The following is a 16225-nucleotide window of genomic DNA, read 5'->3' on the forward strand; positions in this document are numbered from 1 at the left end:
CCAAACTGGAGTGTCCTCATCACTGATCCAAAAGCCATTGGATTTATGCCAATTTATCTGCGCCCCTGCCGCCAAGCAAAATAAATCCAATGCTGTCCTGAAATTAGTCAATGTCTGTGGAGAGGCATCCAAATAAATCGCTGTGTCATCAGCCAACTCACTGTCAAGCAGCTCCTCTTCTCTTCTGATAGGAAGTCTCAGCCCAAAGATGTCAGCTTGAGATCTAACATAGATGCTCATAGCTTCGGCCACGAATAAAAAAAGGAAAGGAGCAAGGGGGCATCCCTGACGGACTGATCTCGAAATCTGAAATCTCTCACCCCTTACCCCACCAATAAGTACCTGGCTATGGGCTGACCTGTACAAAGAGGAAACACCTCTGATCCAAACATCAGTGAATCCAAAGCGTAGTAGGGTGCCCTCCAAAAAACTCCAATCTACTCTGTCATAAGCTTTTTCAAAATCCAACAGTAGAATGGCAAGATTCTGGCCACTCTGCACGGCCCACTCTGAAGCTTCCCAGAAAGAAAAAATGTTATCAAAAATACTTCTGCCATGCACAAATCCCGTCTGAGTGTCGTGGATAAGATCAGGGAGAAGTGGCTGCAATCGGAGGCTGATCGCCTTGGCCAGAATCTTGTAACAAGTCCCCAGAAGTGTGATAGGCCTCCACTGGGACAATAAATTTCTGCTACCTCCTTTTGGGATAAGGTGGATGAGGCCCTCTGTAAGCGATTCAGGCATCTCGCCAGAGTCCCAAATGGCCTGCATGGCTGAAGTAATATAGTCTCCAATCATATCCCAAAATGCAATGAAAAAAGACGGAGTGAGGCCATCTAAACCTGGGCACTTGCCCTTGTGAAGGGCTGAAAGTGCAGTCCTGAACTCTGTGTTGGTGAAAGGTGCGTCAAGTAGAACATGCAAATCCGGATTCACCAACACTGGGATACTCTGCCAAATAGCCTGTCTAGCATCCTCTATATCGTGTGTCTCAGGATCAGCAGTAAGGAGGGTGGCATAGAAATCTGAAGCTATGCGTAAGACGTCATCTGGCTCTGTCTGTAAAACCCCATGTGAGTCAATAAGCTGAGATACACTCTCTCTACTATGTCTAGGGCCAAGAGTAGAGAAGAAGTGTTTATTGACTCTACCACCCATCTGAATCCAGAAGGACTCCCGTGCATGAAAGGCATACTCTGCTCTCTGATCAAGCAGTAACTGCAAGTGAGCCCTCGCTGCAGCAAGGCGCTCCTGAATCCAAGCATCTGAAGGCCGTTTCTGCTCTTCCCTCTGCAAAGCTGCTAACTGCTGGCGAACACCAATCTCACGTCTGAGAATATCTCGTCTCCTGGTAGAAGCAACTGAGCAGTAAAAGTCACTAATACCAGAGAGGGCAGCGGCTAAATGTGAAGGATGTGGCTGCCCTCCCTGGACATGAGCAAACCATACCCGTAGGGCTGCCTCTGTAAGGTCCTCCTCTGTGTAAAAGGCATCTGGGATCCTGATGCTGGCTGATCGGCCTCTCAAGTGAGGCTCTGAGATAGCCAAAACAACAGGGAAATGGTCTGAGGTGGAAACCCCTGCAGCAATGCATACCGATCCCCCTCTGTCAAGTGCCCAGTCATCTACATAAAATCTGTCAATGCGTGCATGAATAGGCATCTGTTGCCTCCTGTTCGACCAAGAGAACAGGAGGGACTGTGGCTGAATAAGAAAGGCATCATCACACCAAGTATCTCTGCCACAGAAATGGAAAAGGAAGGCATCCCAAGCTGCTCTCTCCAAAGAGTGAAGTCCGCCTTCTCTACCCCCTTTTTTGTCTGAAGGTAACTCGACCATGTTAAAGTCACCTCCAATCACCCAAGAATCCACAATGGGGGCCCAGGAGAGCAAAGTCTTCCACATAAGGACACGTTCCCCTCTAATGTTGGAGGCATATAGGTTGAGGAAGCCAACCTTACGCCCTCCAATCAAGAGAATAATCCACTGAGCTCTAGAGGGGATAATGACTCCGTGCCCAACAACTAAGGGGAGAACCGACTGCGAAACTGAAATAGAAGTGCCTCCCCTAGTGCCCAATGCAGGCGACCAAAAAGTATGTCCTGAGAGCAACTTGCCTGACTTGGCACAATCTCTATAATCCAGCTTGTGCTCTTGAATAAATAATATATCAATGGGACCACCAGTAACACCTGGATGAAGCTGATCCCGGATCAGCTGTCTGCGGCGGCGATGTGGGACGCCACCTAGGCCCTGTATGTTCCAACTGATAATCCTCATCGACGGGAGGATGTAGAGTGGAACACCTTACCCGACCTAGTGGCGGAAACAAACCCCTCAACAGGGGAAGACCTCCTGGATGGAGGGAAGGAACCCAGTGGAGGAAAGTCAATAGGGGAAAGAATCCTGGCACCTGAAGAAGAAGCCCTGTCAATAGGAAATCCAACCACTGGCTCCCCAAAAGTAGCGGGAACAAACTCCTCCTCTGGGAAATCTGAACTCTCTGCCAAGGCTGAAAATGAGTTCCTGTGGAGCAATCCAGACACCGGAGTACGAAGGATCCCTTGTGAGGGAAGAGGATCAACAGTGTAAGCTATCCCCTTCCCCCTGTCCAAGGGAGGGAGTGAGGAAGGCTCTCTACCCGGTGTCTGCCCAGCCGCGGAAATCTCTCCGTCCTCAAGAGGAACATCTGGCAGTGCTGGATCTAAGGAAGAAGCTGCAACTGGGGAGGAGGTCGAAGCTTCAGTGTCTCGGACTGTGCAAGGTGAGACAGGAAGGACAGCTCGAGGTGAAGCAGAATCTACTAAGGTACCCTCGTGAACTGAAGGAGGGACCTGCACACGTACTGGAACCCACTGTAAAGCGTCACGTGTGCCTGAGGGAGGTGGGGGTCGAGGAGCAGGACCTGTACCACCCCCCTGGTGAGGCCGAGGAATAGGTACTGAACCTGTACCACCACCTGACTGAGCAGGACCGCCACGTGAAGAATGAGGAGCAGGAGTTGGACCTGTACCACCCCTCTGTCGAGGTCGAGGGGCAAGTGCCGGGTCTAATCTCCCCCCCTGTCCCCCCTGTCGATGTCCTGAGGCGGTAGCTGTACCAGAGGTCTTCTTAGGCCTTTTCTTCTTTCTGGGACAATCCCTGGCAAAGTGTCCCGAGGTCCTGCAAATCCTGCACTGGTCCTGCCTGCCTGAAATCTCCACTCTCTGGCGAAAAAAGGAACCATCCGGGCGCTGTATCATGACGTGGTCCATCTCGAGGTTAGGATCCTTGCAAAGGACCCTAACTCTAGGAACCCCATCAGCCTTGGTTGCCTCTGCTGCAGTCAATGGCAACCCAGGGAGGGGTGGGATCTCAGCAACTACGCCAAAATGCTCCCCAATAACAGAAAGAAGTCGATAGTAGACCTGGGGAAGCCCGGGGAACCTGATGAAGAGCGAAAAGAATTTCTTATCTGCCTCAACTGGGTCGAAACCAAGGTGAAAGGCTTCAAAGAAGATCTTCCTGTGTCCCAGGTGTAAAAGCTCGGCCTTGAGCACAGTGCTCGCAGCCTCTGGAGTGTCAAAAACAACCTGGAAGAAACCTCGTCCCAGAAGGCGAACATCTACCAATCGAGGAGCGAGGTCTGGGGGGAGAGCCGCAAGCATCCAGTCTCTGGCTTGGGATCTGGAAGGGTGAGACCCGAAGATGCGTGCTAACAAAGTGGTAGAGCACTCAATCTCTACATCCTTCCTGAGCTGCTGCAACTCGTCTTTAGAGAATGTGATAGTTTTCGCGGCCGGTGGAGATGGAGTAGGATTGGCTGACGGGGAATCCATCGCCAATCAAGGTGAGGAGGCCGACTCGAACAGGAAAAAAGGCTCCTTCCGTTCCAAAAAACTGCAAGGGGCAAGGGAGGGGAAAGGAGGCTAGGAGGAAGCAGGGGGGAAGGGGAGGGAAGGAGGAGAGGGGCTAAGGCTGAGAGGGGAGAGGGGCAAGGAGGGAGGGGAAGGGAGAGGAGAAGAAAGGGAGGAGTGAGAGGAGGAGAGGGGGCGGGAGAGCAAGCAGGGAGGGGGCGGGACAGCAGGGGAGGGGGCGGGACAGCAGGGAGAGGGAGCGGAGCAGCAGGGGAGGGGGCGGGACAGCAGGAGAGGGGGCGGGACAGCAGGGAGAGGGAGCGGAGCAGCAGGGGAGGGGGCGGGACAGCAGGAGAGGGGGCGGGACAGCAGGGAGAGGGAGCGGAGCAGCAGGGGAGGGGGCGGGACAGCAGGAGAGGGGGCGGGACAGCAGGGAGAGGGAGCGGAGCAGCAGGGGGGAAGGGGCGGAGGCAGGGGGAGAGGGGGAGCAGCAGGGAGAGGGGGCGGAGCAAGGGGGGAGGGGACGGAGCAGCAGGGAGAGGGGGCGGGACAGCAGGGGGCAGAGGGGAGCAGCAGGGGGGAGGGGCGGAGGCAGGGAGAGGGAGCGGAGCAGCAGGGGGGAGGGGACGGAGGCAGGGAGAGGGGAGGGGGAGCAGCAGGGGAACGGGGAGGAGCAGCAGCTCGATACCAGCTCCAAAATTTCATCCTTGATTGGCTTCCGTCCTGGAATGAAATGGGCCTACTTGCTGAATCTGTCTATAACAGTCCATATCCCATCATGTCCAGTCTTTGATCATGGCAAATAAAAAATGAAGTCCATTGTTATGCTTTCCCATGGTGCCTGAGGCATAGGAAGAGGCATTACTAGGCCAGGTGCCTTCCGTTTGTGACTTTCTGATGGTTGAGGCATTCTATAAAGATCTCTCTCCAAAGCTTGAGTAGTAGCTGCAATTCCTCTGTGCCAAGGATATGAAGGTACATGGCATTCCTCCAAAATATTTTTCCTAGGCAGTCATCCTTCATCAAATGGCCATCTTCATGGAATAGTGACTTGTAGACCACATTACCTTTCTCTTCATACACCACCTGCATTGCCCGATGTCTTTAGCTGGAGGCAGCAGCATGGACTCCCTTGAGGGCGTGGCATTGGGTAGAGTAGGATGTTCCCAGGGAGGTAATTTATCGCTTTGGTTGTGTCTCTAGACCAACCATAGACCATGTAAGATCTCTTATTTCTTATGGATGGTTGCGCATAGAGGCTTGCCCATCGGCCCCTGGTTCGAGCAGATGCAGGTAGATGGTCACTACCGCTACTGCACAGATGGAGTGTTAGAGAAAATTCTTCACTGTCTTTGGGATTGCTAAGTAGTGCAAAGGATCTGGTCAGCGCGGTCTCACGATTGTGGCCAACACATAGAGGATGCAGCAAGACTTCACTTGGGGGATGGTCCTCCCACCTGAGTATGGGAGATGGTGTCTACTATCGCTTCTTGGAACATCTGGGTTGCCCGCTGCTGATTGGTGATGGGAGGGCATCAAGTTTCCCCGGAAACCACTCTTGTTGCCATTTGGCAGGATATTATTTACACCTTGCGCTCCATCTAGGAGCGCAAAACTCCAAGTTCTAGAGTGGGCGAGCACGTTTCTGCAAGGCATGGCCTGCATGCACCTTTCATGTCCTCAACCCAAGAGGTATTCACTAGATGTATAGTCCGCCACCTTGGTGGTCAGCCCCTGTTCTGGAGATTGCCTAGGCAGCAAGCTGCGTTCTCCGGAATAGGCCAGTTTCTTCTTTTTGAAAACCATGTTTGTCTTGCTTTATTTTTTACATTGTCAGCACCTTTTGGTTTTCGCTGATTTGCATAGTTGGTTTTTTCAAGCATTAATAGAAGTTCCTTTCTGTTTCTTTTTTTTAAAGACAGGTATATCACTTGACTAGAATATATAGACATGACCAGACACTAAAATTTTCAGGTAGCTTTGTCTTTATAAATATACGTATAGATTGAAAGCTCTTTGCAATGCACCTTGAAGTTCTTATACACTAGTGACAAAATGATGGAATTTCTAATACATAACATGCTGATACCAAGCATGTAAGGTATGTGCAAAGTAACTATATTTTCAACAAACAATTAACGTTCTCTTGGAAACAGTTAAAACAGCAACTGAGCTAAATGGGTATAATATCTAGGTCAAAGTCAATCTTACTTGTACAATATCACAGAAGTCGTAGCCATGAAGAGCACTGTCAGTGGAGGATCCTCCCATTTCCGCAATTTATTTAGTTTGATCGACAAGAGCGTGAAAGGAAGCATTAGTTCCTGCTCAGGAGTCAGAAGCACAAAATCAGTGTTCATTGATGAACGCAGACAATAGTTCAGCCCATCAATGCAAGAAAAAGGAAATGTTCACAGCCTCATACAGTAAAAATACCTTCCAATTTATTGGCTGAAAAAGACCAGTCAAGGGATGCAACATAGATGTAGTGAACAAACTACATCTTCCAAGCCTTACCCGACACCAAAACTTGCAAGCTCAAAGGCTACATCAATTGAGCAAACTACAGATATACTATATCTTTAGTTTACAGCACATACACATCCATTAATTGTAAAGAGACCACCCATCGTGCATTAAAAACACAATATTTTGACCAGAAAAAGGATCCTCAGGAAAGTGAAACAAAAAGTGCACATAATTGGAAGGTATGCGTTTCCAAATATTCCCTTGTCATGAAGAAAAATACAACAGCAAAGAAAGCCTGCCAAAGACCACTTCTGAAAGTCAGTGTCTCCTTAATAAATAGGAAATCAGCAGCATCCTCCATAGTCACAGCTATACTACCCGTAAAAATCTCAACTATATGGAGTTAATATAGTACACACCATATGGCTCATTGTCATACACCCATTGAGATACAAAAATAATGTTAAATCCCACAGAAAATCATCCTCTCATGCAGATCAGCCCATACAATTCACCAGTCTATCCAAACCGACATGCAACACATCCCTGAGTAGCAATCTCTGCTTCATATATGTGAGTGAGTGATTTATGTGTCTTTGAGCCATCTGAAGATCCTCTCTACTATTTCCCCATGCCGTGCACCTAGATCAGTTATGCTGATTGCATGTCAAATGCCCATCATGAGGGACAAAAGTTTTTTGACTGCCTGTCAATACAAAGTACCAACTTTGAATGTGTTATTCTGTCTTCAACATGACTTGGCGTGACCTTATTCATTTGCAGTCCATCATATAAACTGCTTTGACAGAGATGCAAATGTGCTTGTAGCTACAAAGTATTCCACCATCATCCCAGTTAATCTTGATGACTTGCATGCAATGCAACACACCTAGATGTCTCACTTCAAACAGTTGCTTGAAATATGATTAGAGTCTTTGAGTTGACCTTCTCAACCAGTCTCGTCTTGTTCCTAGAAAAGATTGAGTCATCCACATCAAGTGCACATGTAAGGAAAGCCCGTCTTCTTGTAGCACATAGGTTCCATGATCTGAATCACTTCACCAAAAACTTTTTGGTGCACAGTATTACTATATCATTGGCATACCAAGTAGGTGTTTGTTTTAGAAATGTAGCCTTCTTAAGCTTATATGCTTAGGTTTGCATGCAAGGTACTCCAGATGATCCCTTGTAGCTATTGCATGCAAATTACATCAAAAAAACATTGAGGAATGCCCATTTGACATCCAATCGATGTATGTACAGAGCACATGTTAACAGTTCAACAATTTATCCTAAATTAAGCCTTGTTGTGCATAACTTTTTGCCACCATTTTGGCTTCACATCCTTTTACTGTGCCATTTCCTTTGATTTTTCTTTTGGGCCCATTTATATTCTTTCTGACATCACTTAACCAATGTCAAGTTCCTAAATTGTACCACATCTATACATTGTGCTGCCCAATAAGCATGTGTTTCTATCTTCTTGAGTTAAAGTTTCAATTGTATATTATATTTTCTTTTCAGAAGAAAGTATTGACTTGTATAAAAAGGATTACAAAGAGAATATAGGTTAGCTTTGACAAAGGATTATGACCATTCTGAGACAATTGATTGATGTACCAAATAACTCTAGCATCATTCAACTCTAGACTGCAAAATCATGTGCGGAATTATAGCCCTATAAACAAATCATTATGTTTCTCTTCTTGGCACTTTGGACTCAGCTCATCGCACAGAGATGTACAAATAGAGATCAATACAGCCATCTTTTGACAGCCTGATGCGCTTAGTTGTTACTTTGATTGCAAATTGGGTGTATTGATAAGAAATCATTATGGAGTTAAAAAAAATTTCCGGATTACTTTGACTTGCTGGATTGATGGACTGGATCCGAAATTGCAACCTCTAGAAAGATCAAAAGTATCCTGAAAGAAGCATCTACACCACCCGTGGATTGGGGTGTTGCATGTTGGATTCATAACATAGCTGTCATGAACCGTGGGAATCTGAAAAATCTCAGCTCGACGTCTCAACTGCCACCATTGCTCTTTAGGAATCTTTGATTCACTTGCCACACTGCTGCATCGTTGGCCCTTCTTCGTTGCCCATATTATGATGCAAATAGTCAACATGAATGCTCCTCATTCAAACATGGCCTGATCCTTATTGTTGCTAAAAATCTTCCCGTTATGCTTTCTTTGTCGATCTCTCATCTTGGACAAGTCGATCTTGGACAAGTTAATAGGTCGTCGTTATTCACAGCCAGCTTCCATGGAGGCTAGTTTCCCTTCCCCTTTCTCACAATCATAAATTGCTTCTTGTTTTCTTCACCGACTAGTCATTCTCTTCTTCATCGGCTGCCTACAACTTTAGAATACAGACTGTCTCCTCATTTCACGATCCCAGCTTGCTCCAAAATGGCAAGGCAAAATAGGCTTCTTCCCAGGAATCAGGAAACAAGATCACCAACTGCACAAGAGGCTTCTTCCCAAGAATCGGCCATAAGATCCATTCTTTGTCATGTGCCCAATACACTTCGCAGGTATTTCTCTTCATCTATGAGAAAATTATCAGAACCTTGCTGAATCGTGTGCCTAAAGAATCACATTTCATGCAGAGAAATCGCAAGCAGAATCATCTTTTGCATGTGCCCGTGGACAATTTGCAGGACCCTTACAGGAAGTGTGTGATTTACAAAAGGCAAGCATGCTATAGGCACCAAGTGGGTATATATTCAAATTGAAAGCTAATGGTAGTGTTGACCGCTACAAAGCCCATCTTGTTGCAAAAGGTTATGCATACTCAACAGCATGGCACTGATTTTGAGGAGACATTTGCACCCACTTCACGCATTACTACTATCACATGTGTCATTGCTATTTAAGCCTATCAGCATTGACAAGTGCATCAACAGGATAGCAAAACCACTTTCCTTCATGGAGAATTGCATGAGGGCATCTCTGTCACTCAGCCTCCTGGCTTTGAGATCAAAGAATCTGAAAATAAGGTATGCCGCTTGCACAAAGCCCTTTATGGTTTGAAGCAAGCACCTGGCGCTGGGTATGCCAATATACATGCTCATCTTCTAATACTCAATTTTTAGAACAGTCCTACAGGGAGCATTCTTTATGTCTGCAAGCACGATGCAGACTTGCTGGTTTTAAGACTATATGTTGATGATATGCTTTTGAATGGACCTTCTACTCAGCATATTGCAGATTTTAAGGCTGATTTGCAGCAGTCATTTGAAATGACAGATGTGGACCAGCTTCAGTACTATCTTGGAATTCAGTTTGCTCATGTTTGCGCCAGGAGAGGGGGAGAGGGGGGGGGGGAGGGGGGTATATGAGTCAGTCCATATACATTGGACAGCTCTTTAATATATATATATATATATTATATACAAACACACGCACATATATATACTGTGCACTTCTTTCCAACTATTCTTTTGTGAACAAAAAATTAATACATTTCTCATCTAGTTGGATTTGCAAAAATCAAACTAACCTTAAAAAGATCGATATTACTGGGAATGCCCTTCAGTAAAGCTCCATCAATGGTTGCTTTTGTTTGCTCCAACATCTGACTTTGATCCTTGCAAAACTTCACTGCCTTGTCAATGTAAGTAAGATCTCCAACTGCCAATTCCTTTCCTAAAATCAAACCCTTCCCCCCTGCCTTTTGCTTCCAGAAACTTGAAGATCTTGAGCTTTCCCATGTTGGTGATTTCATCCACCTTCGAAGAAAAACACTTCCATCTATGTCCACCACATGAAGGCCAGTCCCGATTGCATCATCAGCAGTGGTGGCAGTGGTCAGCCCATTACCAACCCGTGTCATTTTACTCAAATCTTTGTGGTTTACATCTAGACGGCCACCCCAAAAGCCCACTGCCAAGGCTTGAAGCACAAGCTCACCACATGGAGCAGTTGCCGAATATGAAAACTGCAACAACTTTCCTGGATGCTCCAGTGCCCTACCCAATGTCGACTGTACCGCCTGAACCCTGGCAATCCCATTGACTGCAGATGCAAGAACCTTCTTGCTACCATGCTCAGACCCAGGCATGTGTGGAAGAAAAGGATCATCCATCCCCGGTCCATATTCATGAATAAATGAATATGCTGAAAGAATTTCATTTATGAAGGCAAACCAAACTTCACGTCGTCCTTCTCCATGAAAGTCAACGAACTCCAACACCCAAGGTTCAGATCTGATACATACACCATAATAAAACTTTCAATCAGAAAAGCTAGAGCACATCATGGTGGAACACAAAAACCCCCTATCAGATTTCTCATCATGCAATCTGGAGCACCCAGGTTACTTCAAGCACAAATTTACAACAGAAAATCACACCACAAATTCTTTATAAATAGGAAGTGAAATACCAACTGCAAGAGCAAAACTACCAGCTTACCTCTTTTAAAGAAAATTGCAAGCACAAGCTCTCACCCCCTACCTTCATCGCCCCTCCTTCCCCCGCAACCCTCAGCTCTCTCTCTCAGCACCAAGCTACTTCAGTAACTAAACAATTGTTGAGCGTGTATACAAATGATGATTTGATGTAGATTGTAAGATAACTATAAGAACAGGATCAATAGTTAAGAGAATAGTTCACTGATAGAACAAACAGAGCCTTTATCAGGAAAAACAAAGAACAAACGCAAGCACACTTCAAGAACAATTCCTAAAACTTGAAAAAAAGGATTCATTTGTGAGAAAACCCTGCAACAGAGAGAAGAAAAGACAATGCTGGCAATTCTTGTTTAAGGATCTTTGTAAGAGGCATATTATACTAAGAAAGCATGTGACACCAAAGGGAAGACGTGCAGGAGGGTACTACATGCTCAAAAAATGGAAATGCCCAAGATCAAAATGGTTGGTATCTGGAATGGTCAACCTGGAAGGGGATGCTCGTGGCTGAAGATAGGGGAATATGGACTGCATCACAAGCAGATTTCTGAACACAGCATTTAGTATAATAGCAATGGCAAGAGGAGACCAGCTTTTCATGAGAAATACTGTACAATAATAGAAACTACATGTTTTGGTAGAGTTCAAGAGAGACACATAAGGACTTCAAAGAAAATGTATTGACTGAGCTATCTTTACCGTTGGGCTGAAGAAAGAGAAAGAAAGAGATGGTTTAGTCCTCTCTCACTGACTCTTTGGTTTAGAGATAATGAATTAGCAGTTTGTATCAGATATAGAAATAGGTGGTATCCCGCAACAGCCTATGCAATTCTTTTTTTGTGTTCTTTATAGTCCGTGTGACAAAAATGAATCACCCTGAGGGGACAAATAGGTCAGTAGCAATGCAATGTACAGCAGTGGGAAACAGATGATTCATCTAACACATAAAGGCACTATCTCAATCTTGACTGAGTCATCTTTACAAAAGCTTGGGGATCACTTCTTCCAACCACTAATGAGAATTGTGTCAGCTCCGAAGGTGGTGTTAACATGTAGATTCATTCCTAAGATGCATTGCCTAGGCACATTCAGATTGCCTAACAGAAGCTTTTGTTGTTTTAAGGATGGGTTCGGTGGAAGCTCTTGCCATTTGAAGGATGGGTTCGATGTGCATCATCATCTTTGCATAGGATGCTCATTCGTACATTGGGCAGCACAGTAAACGAATGTGAATTCATAACAATAGGAAGTGCATCAATTGCTTAGAGGCTTCAGAAGTGATTGGACAAAAGAGGTGTTCCATTTATTGCTTCATCATGTGCGCAAAGCAGTTACAACTGGTATTGCCATACTCAACAAACCCATATACTTGTTTGTACTCGCATGCTAGGGGTTAGTTGGGCTGAACGGTCTTTACTGTCGAGGTCTCTAGTGCCGTAGTTGTACTTATTGCTCTCCCAAGTGCCAAATCGGGATAATGGGCATCAAATCGGAAGGACTCGGATTGCTTGGTCAATAATTACAACAGCTCCTCCACTTTGGCTTTACAGCTCGTCTCTCCCTTACTGAATACTCTTGAAGATATACCTTTGTAAGACTAGAATAAGTCCAATCATACAAATTTAGAATTTTTGTTGTTCTAAAGATCAAAAATCTACAAAGAAAATAAAAGAGAAAATGAAAGAGAAGAAAAAAGAGGTAAACAAAAACTTTTATGAAAAGCAAAAGGAAGACATACTTAGCAAGCAAAGCAACACTTATGTCGTCATCAGTGCCCAAGCATAAGCAGCTATACTGGGTTTCTAAAGACCCGCGGAGTCTCTTGGGCAAACCCAGTGCTTACTAAAATACGTCAAATAAACAAAAGAGAATGAAAACAAGAAATAAAGAAGAAACGAAGCAGGTGACTTAAGCAAAAATAAACAAGGTGACTGAATACTCTTGAAGATTTTGAAGGCCTCATTTGTGGAGAGGATAGAGCATAATGTTAGAATTATTATCATATTATAGGCAGTGGCCAATGTATTGTAATAAGTAGGTTAGGGGCACTTTTCCCTCTATAGGGTTTTTCCCCCTAACCACAATCTAATCCCTAACTACGGTTAGTGGATAAGATAGGGTTTTTTCACTTAGACAAAACCCCTCACTTCTCTTTTGAAATATATTTCATTTCAGTCCACTATTCAGAGTACACTTACATTCTGCTCACTCTCTCTCTTGCTCATCACTCTTGCTCTCCATTGTGCTCACATTTGGTATCAGAGCAGGACAAGCTCTTGGACCAGCTCCTCTTGCCCAAGCTCCCAGCTCCTGTTCACCGCATTTGCTCCCTGTCCGAGATCCTGCCATCCATACAAGATCTACCCCCATCCGTAAGTCGGTACGGATTCCGTACCTGCACGTCAGATCCGTACAACTGACAATTCCGTTGCCATTCCATACTGTTGCACCGCCGTACTACCATACGGGTTTCGACCCGCATTTCATACACAGGCATCAGCTCGCCGTACCGCCACACGTGCGAACTATTTTTCAGCTGCATCTGCACCACATTCCATCCGTACATGTGTCCGTACACTACTACGAATTCCGTACTACTACAAAGTACGTGTAGGCACCGTACCTTCTATCAATCCGTATGGGTTGTGCCGTACCTAAGCCGTACATGCTCTCTGCAGCTTCACTCCGTACAACTTGCTAATCACACGTGCGACCTATCTGCTCCATATTGGTTGTCCATATAGCCAGCAAATAGTTGGTCTTTGGATCTGTTGCATCAAGCCATTGTTTGGCTCCGATTCAAGCAAATTTGGGGGTAGATTTGCGCACATTTGCAAGTGTTGAGCACATTTGAAACTTTGGTGGACAAATTGCAAATTTGGCGCTTTCAGTCAATTTTCCCTCTTTCGGTTGCAATTTCATCCCAAAATTTGAAACTTTTGGTTGTGAATTGCAAATTTCATGCATTTTTGGGGCTTTCAATTAATTTGCCCTCTTTTGGATGCAATTTCCCTGAAGAAATTGGGGCTTTTGGCATTCAGATGCAATTTGGCAGTTGAAAAACCATTTGGGAGATTTGCAAGCAGTTTTGGACTCAATGTGAGTCAATTTGCAGACTTTTGCCATTTTTTGCAGATTTTTGGGCATTTGCAGAGCATTGTGGTGCATTTCAAGCCTTTGATAGGTTGTGATAGTATTTGTCACTGTGGGCAGATTTTCTTTGGCAGACTCTGGTTGTGCATTTTACATCCCAGGAAGGGAATTTACCCATCTAGTTTGCTGTGTTTTTTGAGTTTATCTGGCAAAAATGGCTTAGAACAACCCCAATGAGGTGTTTGGAGTCCTCACGCAGAAGGATAAGTTGGATGCCACCAACTACTCCTTGTGGAGTTTTATGGTTCGCAACATCTTGGTTGGCATACATCTTTGGGATTATGTCAATGGAGATGAAGCACGGCCAGATTCTGTGGCTACAACTGTCACTCCTACAACTGGAGGTAGGGATAGAGGTCAAAATGCAGCACAAGTAATTGGAGCAGCTACTGCTCTAGTGGCTCCCACAGCAAAGCAAAAAAGATGGGATTCTAGGGATGCACAAGCTCTATCACTGATTTCTCTTTCTGTCAAGAGGTTCATTATTCCTCAGTCATGCAAGACCTCAAAGGCAGCTTGGAAAATATTAGAGAGTATGTTTGCAGCAATAAATGATGCCAGAGTTTCCTTTCTGAAGAGAGAGCTATCTCATATGCATATGGATGAGGGAGATTCCATGAATACTCACCTCACAAAGCTGCAGGATTTGAGGGAGTAGTTGTTGAATATTGATGAAGTTACTCCGGATTCAGAGATGATTACCACCACTCTGAATTCTCTTCCTGAGTCCTATCTTAGTTTCCACACCTCGCTGAATTTGTCATTGACGGGAGGCAGCAATCCTCTCTCTTTTCACAAATTAGTAGGACTTCTATTGCAGGAAGAGCAGACACGAAGAAATATGACAACACGGGCTGGCGAGCATGCCATGCTTTCTAAGTTTAAGCCCAAGGGAAAAGGGCAACAAAAGCAACATGCCAATCAGCCCGCACATCAGCATAAAGCTGATTTAGGACAGCCCTCTTATAAGGCTAAGGGTGATGCAGATAAGCCTAAAAAGAAGGGCATTTGTCACTACTGCAAGACGCCAGGTCATTATACAGGTGAATGCAAGAAGCGCATAGCTAAAGATAAGAAAAGAGATTCAGGTATAGCAGTGTCAGATGCATCAGCTCCTCATGCACGTGATGGGGGAGATGTTACAGCCAACTCTGTGGAAGAGCACTATGCCTTTTTGCCTTGCATTTCAGATTTTTCAGTCGGTAGTTCAGATACTACAGTCACTATTGATGATGATCCATATGCTTTCTTGACTTGCAGTTAAGATCCTTCAAAGGATGCATGCTCACTCAGTGTCAATGAGACAATAAATACTTGGTATTTTGATAGTGGTGCGTCTAAGCACATTACTTCTAAGAAGAGCCTTTTTGCATCTCTGCATCCTCCACCTACTAAAAAGAAAGTGACGTGTGTAAATAATTATTCTTATTCAGTGTGTGGAGTGAGGGACATCATCCTTACATCCAGTGATGGCACAAATTTCAGAATTTCAGATGTTCTCTATGTGCCAGGTATAAAGAAGAATTGGCTTTCAGTGTCCTCTCTCAATAGAGGAGGATTTCAGGTTACATTCGATGATGCTAAGTGTACAGTCAGAGACAAAGAGAATGACTATGCTTTGATGTTGTCTGGCACTATGTATCGGGGTCTTTTTCAGCTTGATGTATATGAGAAAAGATCCAATCTTGCACTTTCAATGAGCACTCCCACTGCTGCGACACAGAATGCAGAGTTATGGAATGCCAAGTAAGGGCACATGAGCTATGGCAGCTTAATGACACTTCAAAAGCATGCTATGGTTGATGCACTGCCTCCTTTGGAGTCACCTCCTCCTCATGCATGTGAGGTTTGCAAGATGCATAGATTTCCTTTTAAGAAGGATGGTGCAATGAGACCTACATGTAAATTACAGGTCATACACAGTGACGTCTGCGGTCCCGTGAGGACACCTGCTTTTGGTGGTTATCTCTATTATGTTACATTCATGGATGACTTCACCAATTATACTTAGGTATATGGTCTTAAGGCAAAATCAGAAGTGTTTATGCATTTCAAACACTTTGTGGCTAAGGTTGAGAATGAGACATGACTCAAGGTGCAAACACTTCGCACAAATAGAGGGGGGGAGTATATGTCTCATGAGTTTTGAGGCATTTCTAAAGGAGAAAGGCATCACGCATCAGCTTACAGTGCGGCTTACACCTCAGCAAAATGGTAAAGCTGAATGCAAGAATCGCACTCTTACGGAGATGGATAGATGCATGCTTACCAGTAAAAAGTTGCCTCATAGGTTTCGGCTCGAAGGCCTCATGTGTGCAAACTATTTGTTAAATCGGGCCCCCACAAAG

General features: G+C 45.0%; 1 protein-coding gene across 6 annotated transcripts in view; it reads right to left on the minus strand.

The window, feature by feature from the left end:
* Positions 1-16225, minus strand: part of LOC147890334 (chromosome-partitioning protein, putative (DUF639)) — a 109919-nt gene that overhangs the window by 33606 nt on the left and 60088 nt on the right. For all 6 annotated transcript variants that reach the window (XM_087390610.1, XM_087390609.1, XM_087390607.1 and 3 more), the window contains 2 exons: positions 9816-10521; positions 6048-6160 (listed from right to left, as the gene is read on the minus strand). In XM_087390610.1, coding sequence (XP_087246736.1) covers positions 6048-6160; positions 9816-10521 — 819 coding nt within the window. The remainder of the gene's footprint in view (positions 1-6047; positions 6161-9815; positions 10522-16225) is intronic.

Source organism: Dipteris shenzhenensis, chromosome 19, assembly GCF_047967505.1.
Source record: "Dipteris shenzhenensis isolate YYH24624 ecotype China chromosome 19, Dip_SZ_1.0, whole genome shotgun sequence".
Classification (NCBI taxonomy): Eukaryota; Viridiplantae; Streptophyta; class Polypodiopsida; order Gleicheniales; family Dipteridaceae; genus Dipteris; species Dipteris shenzhenensis.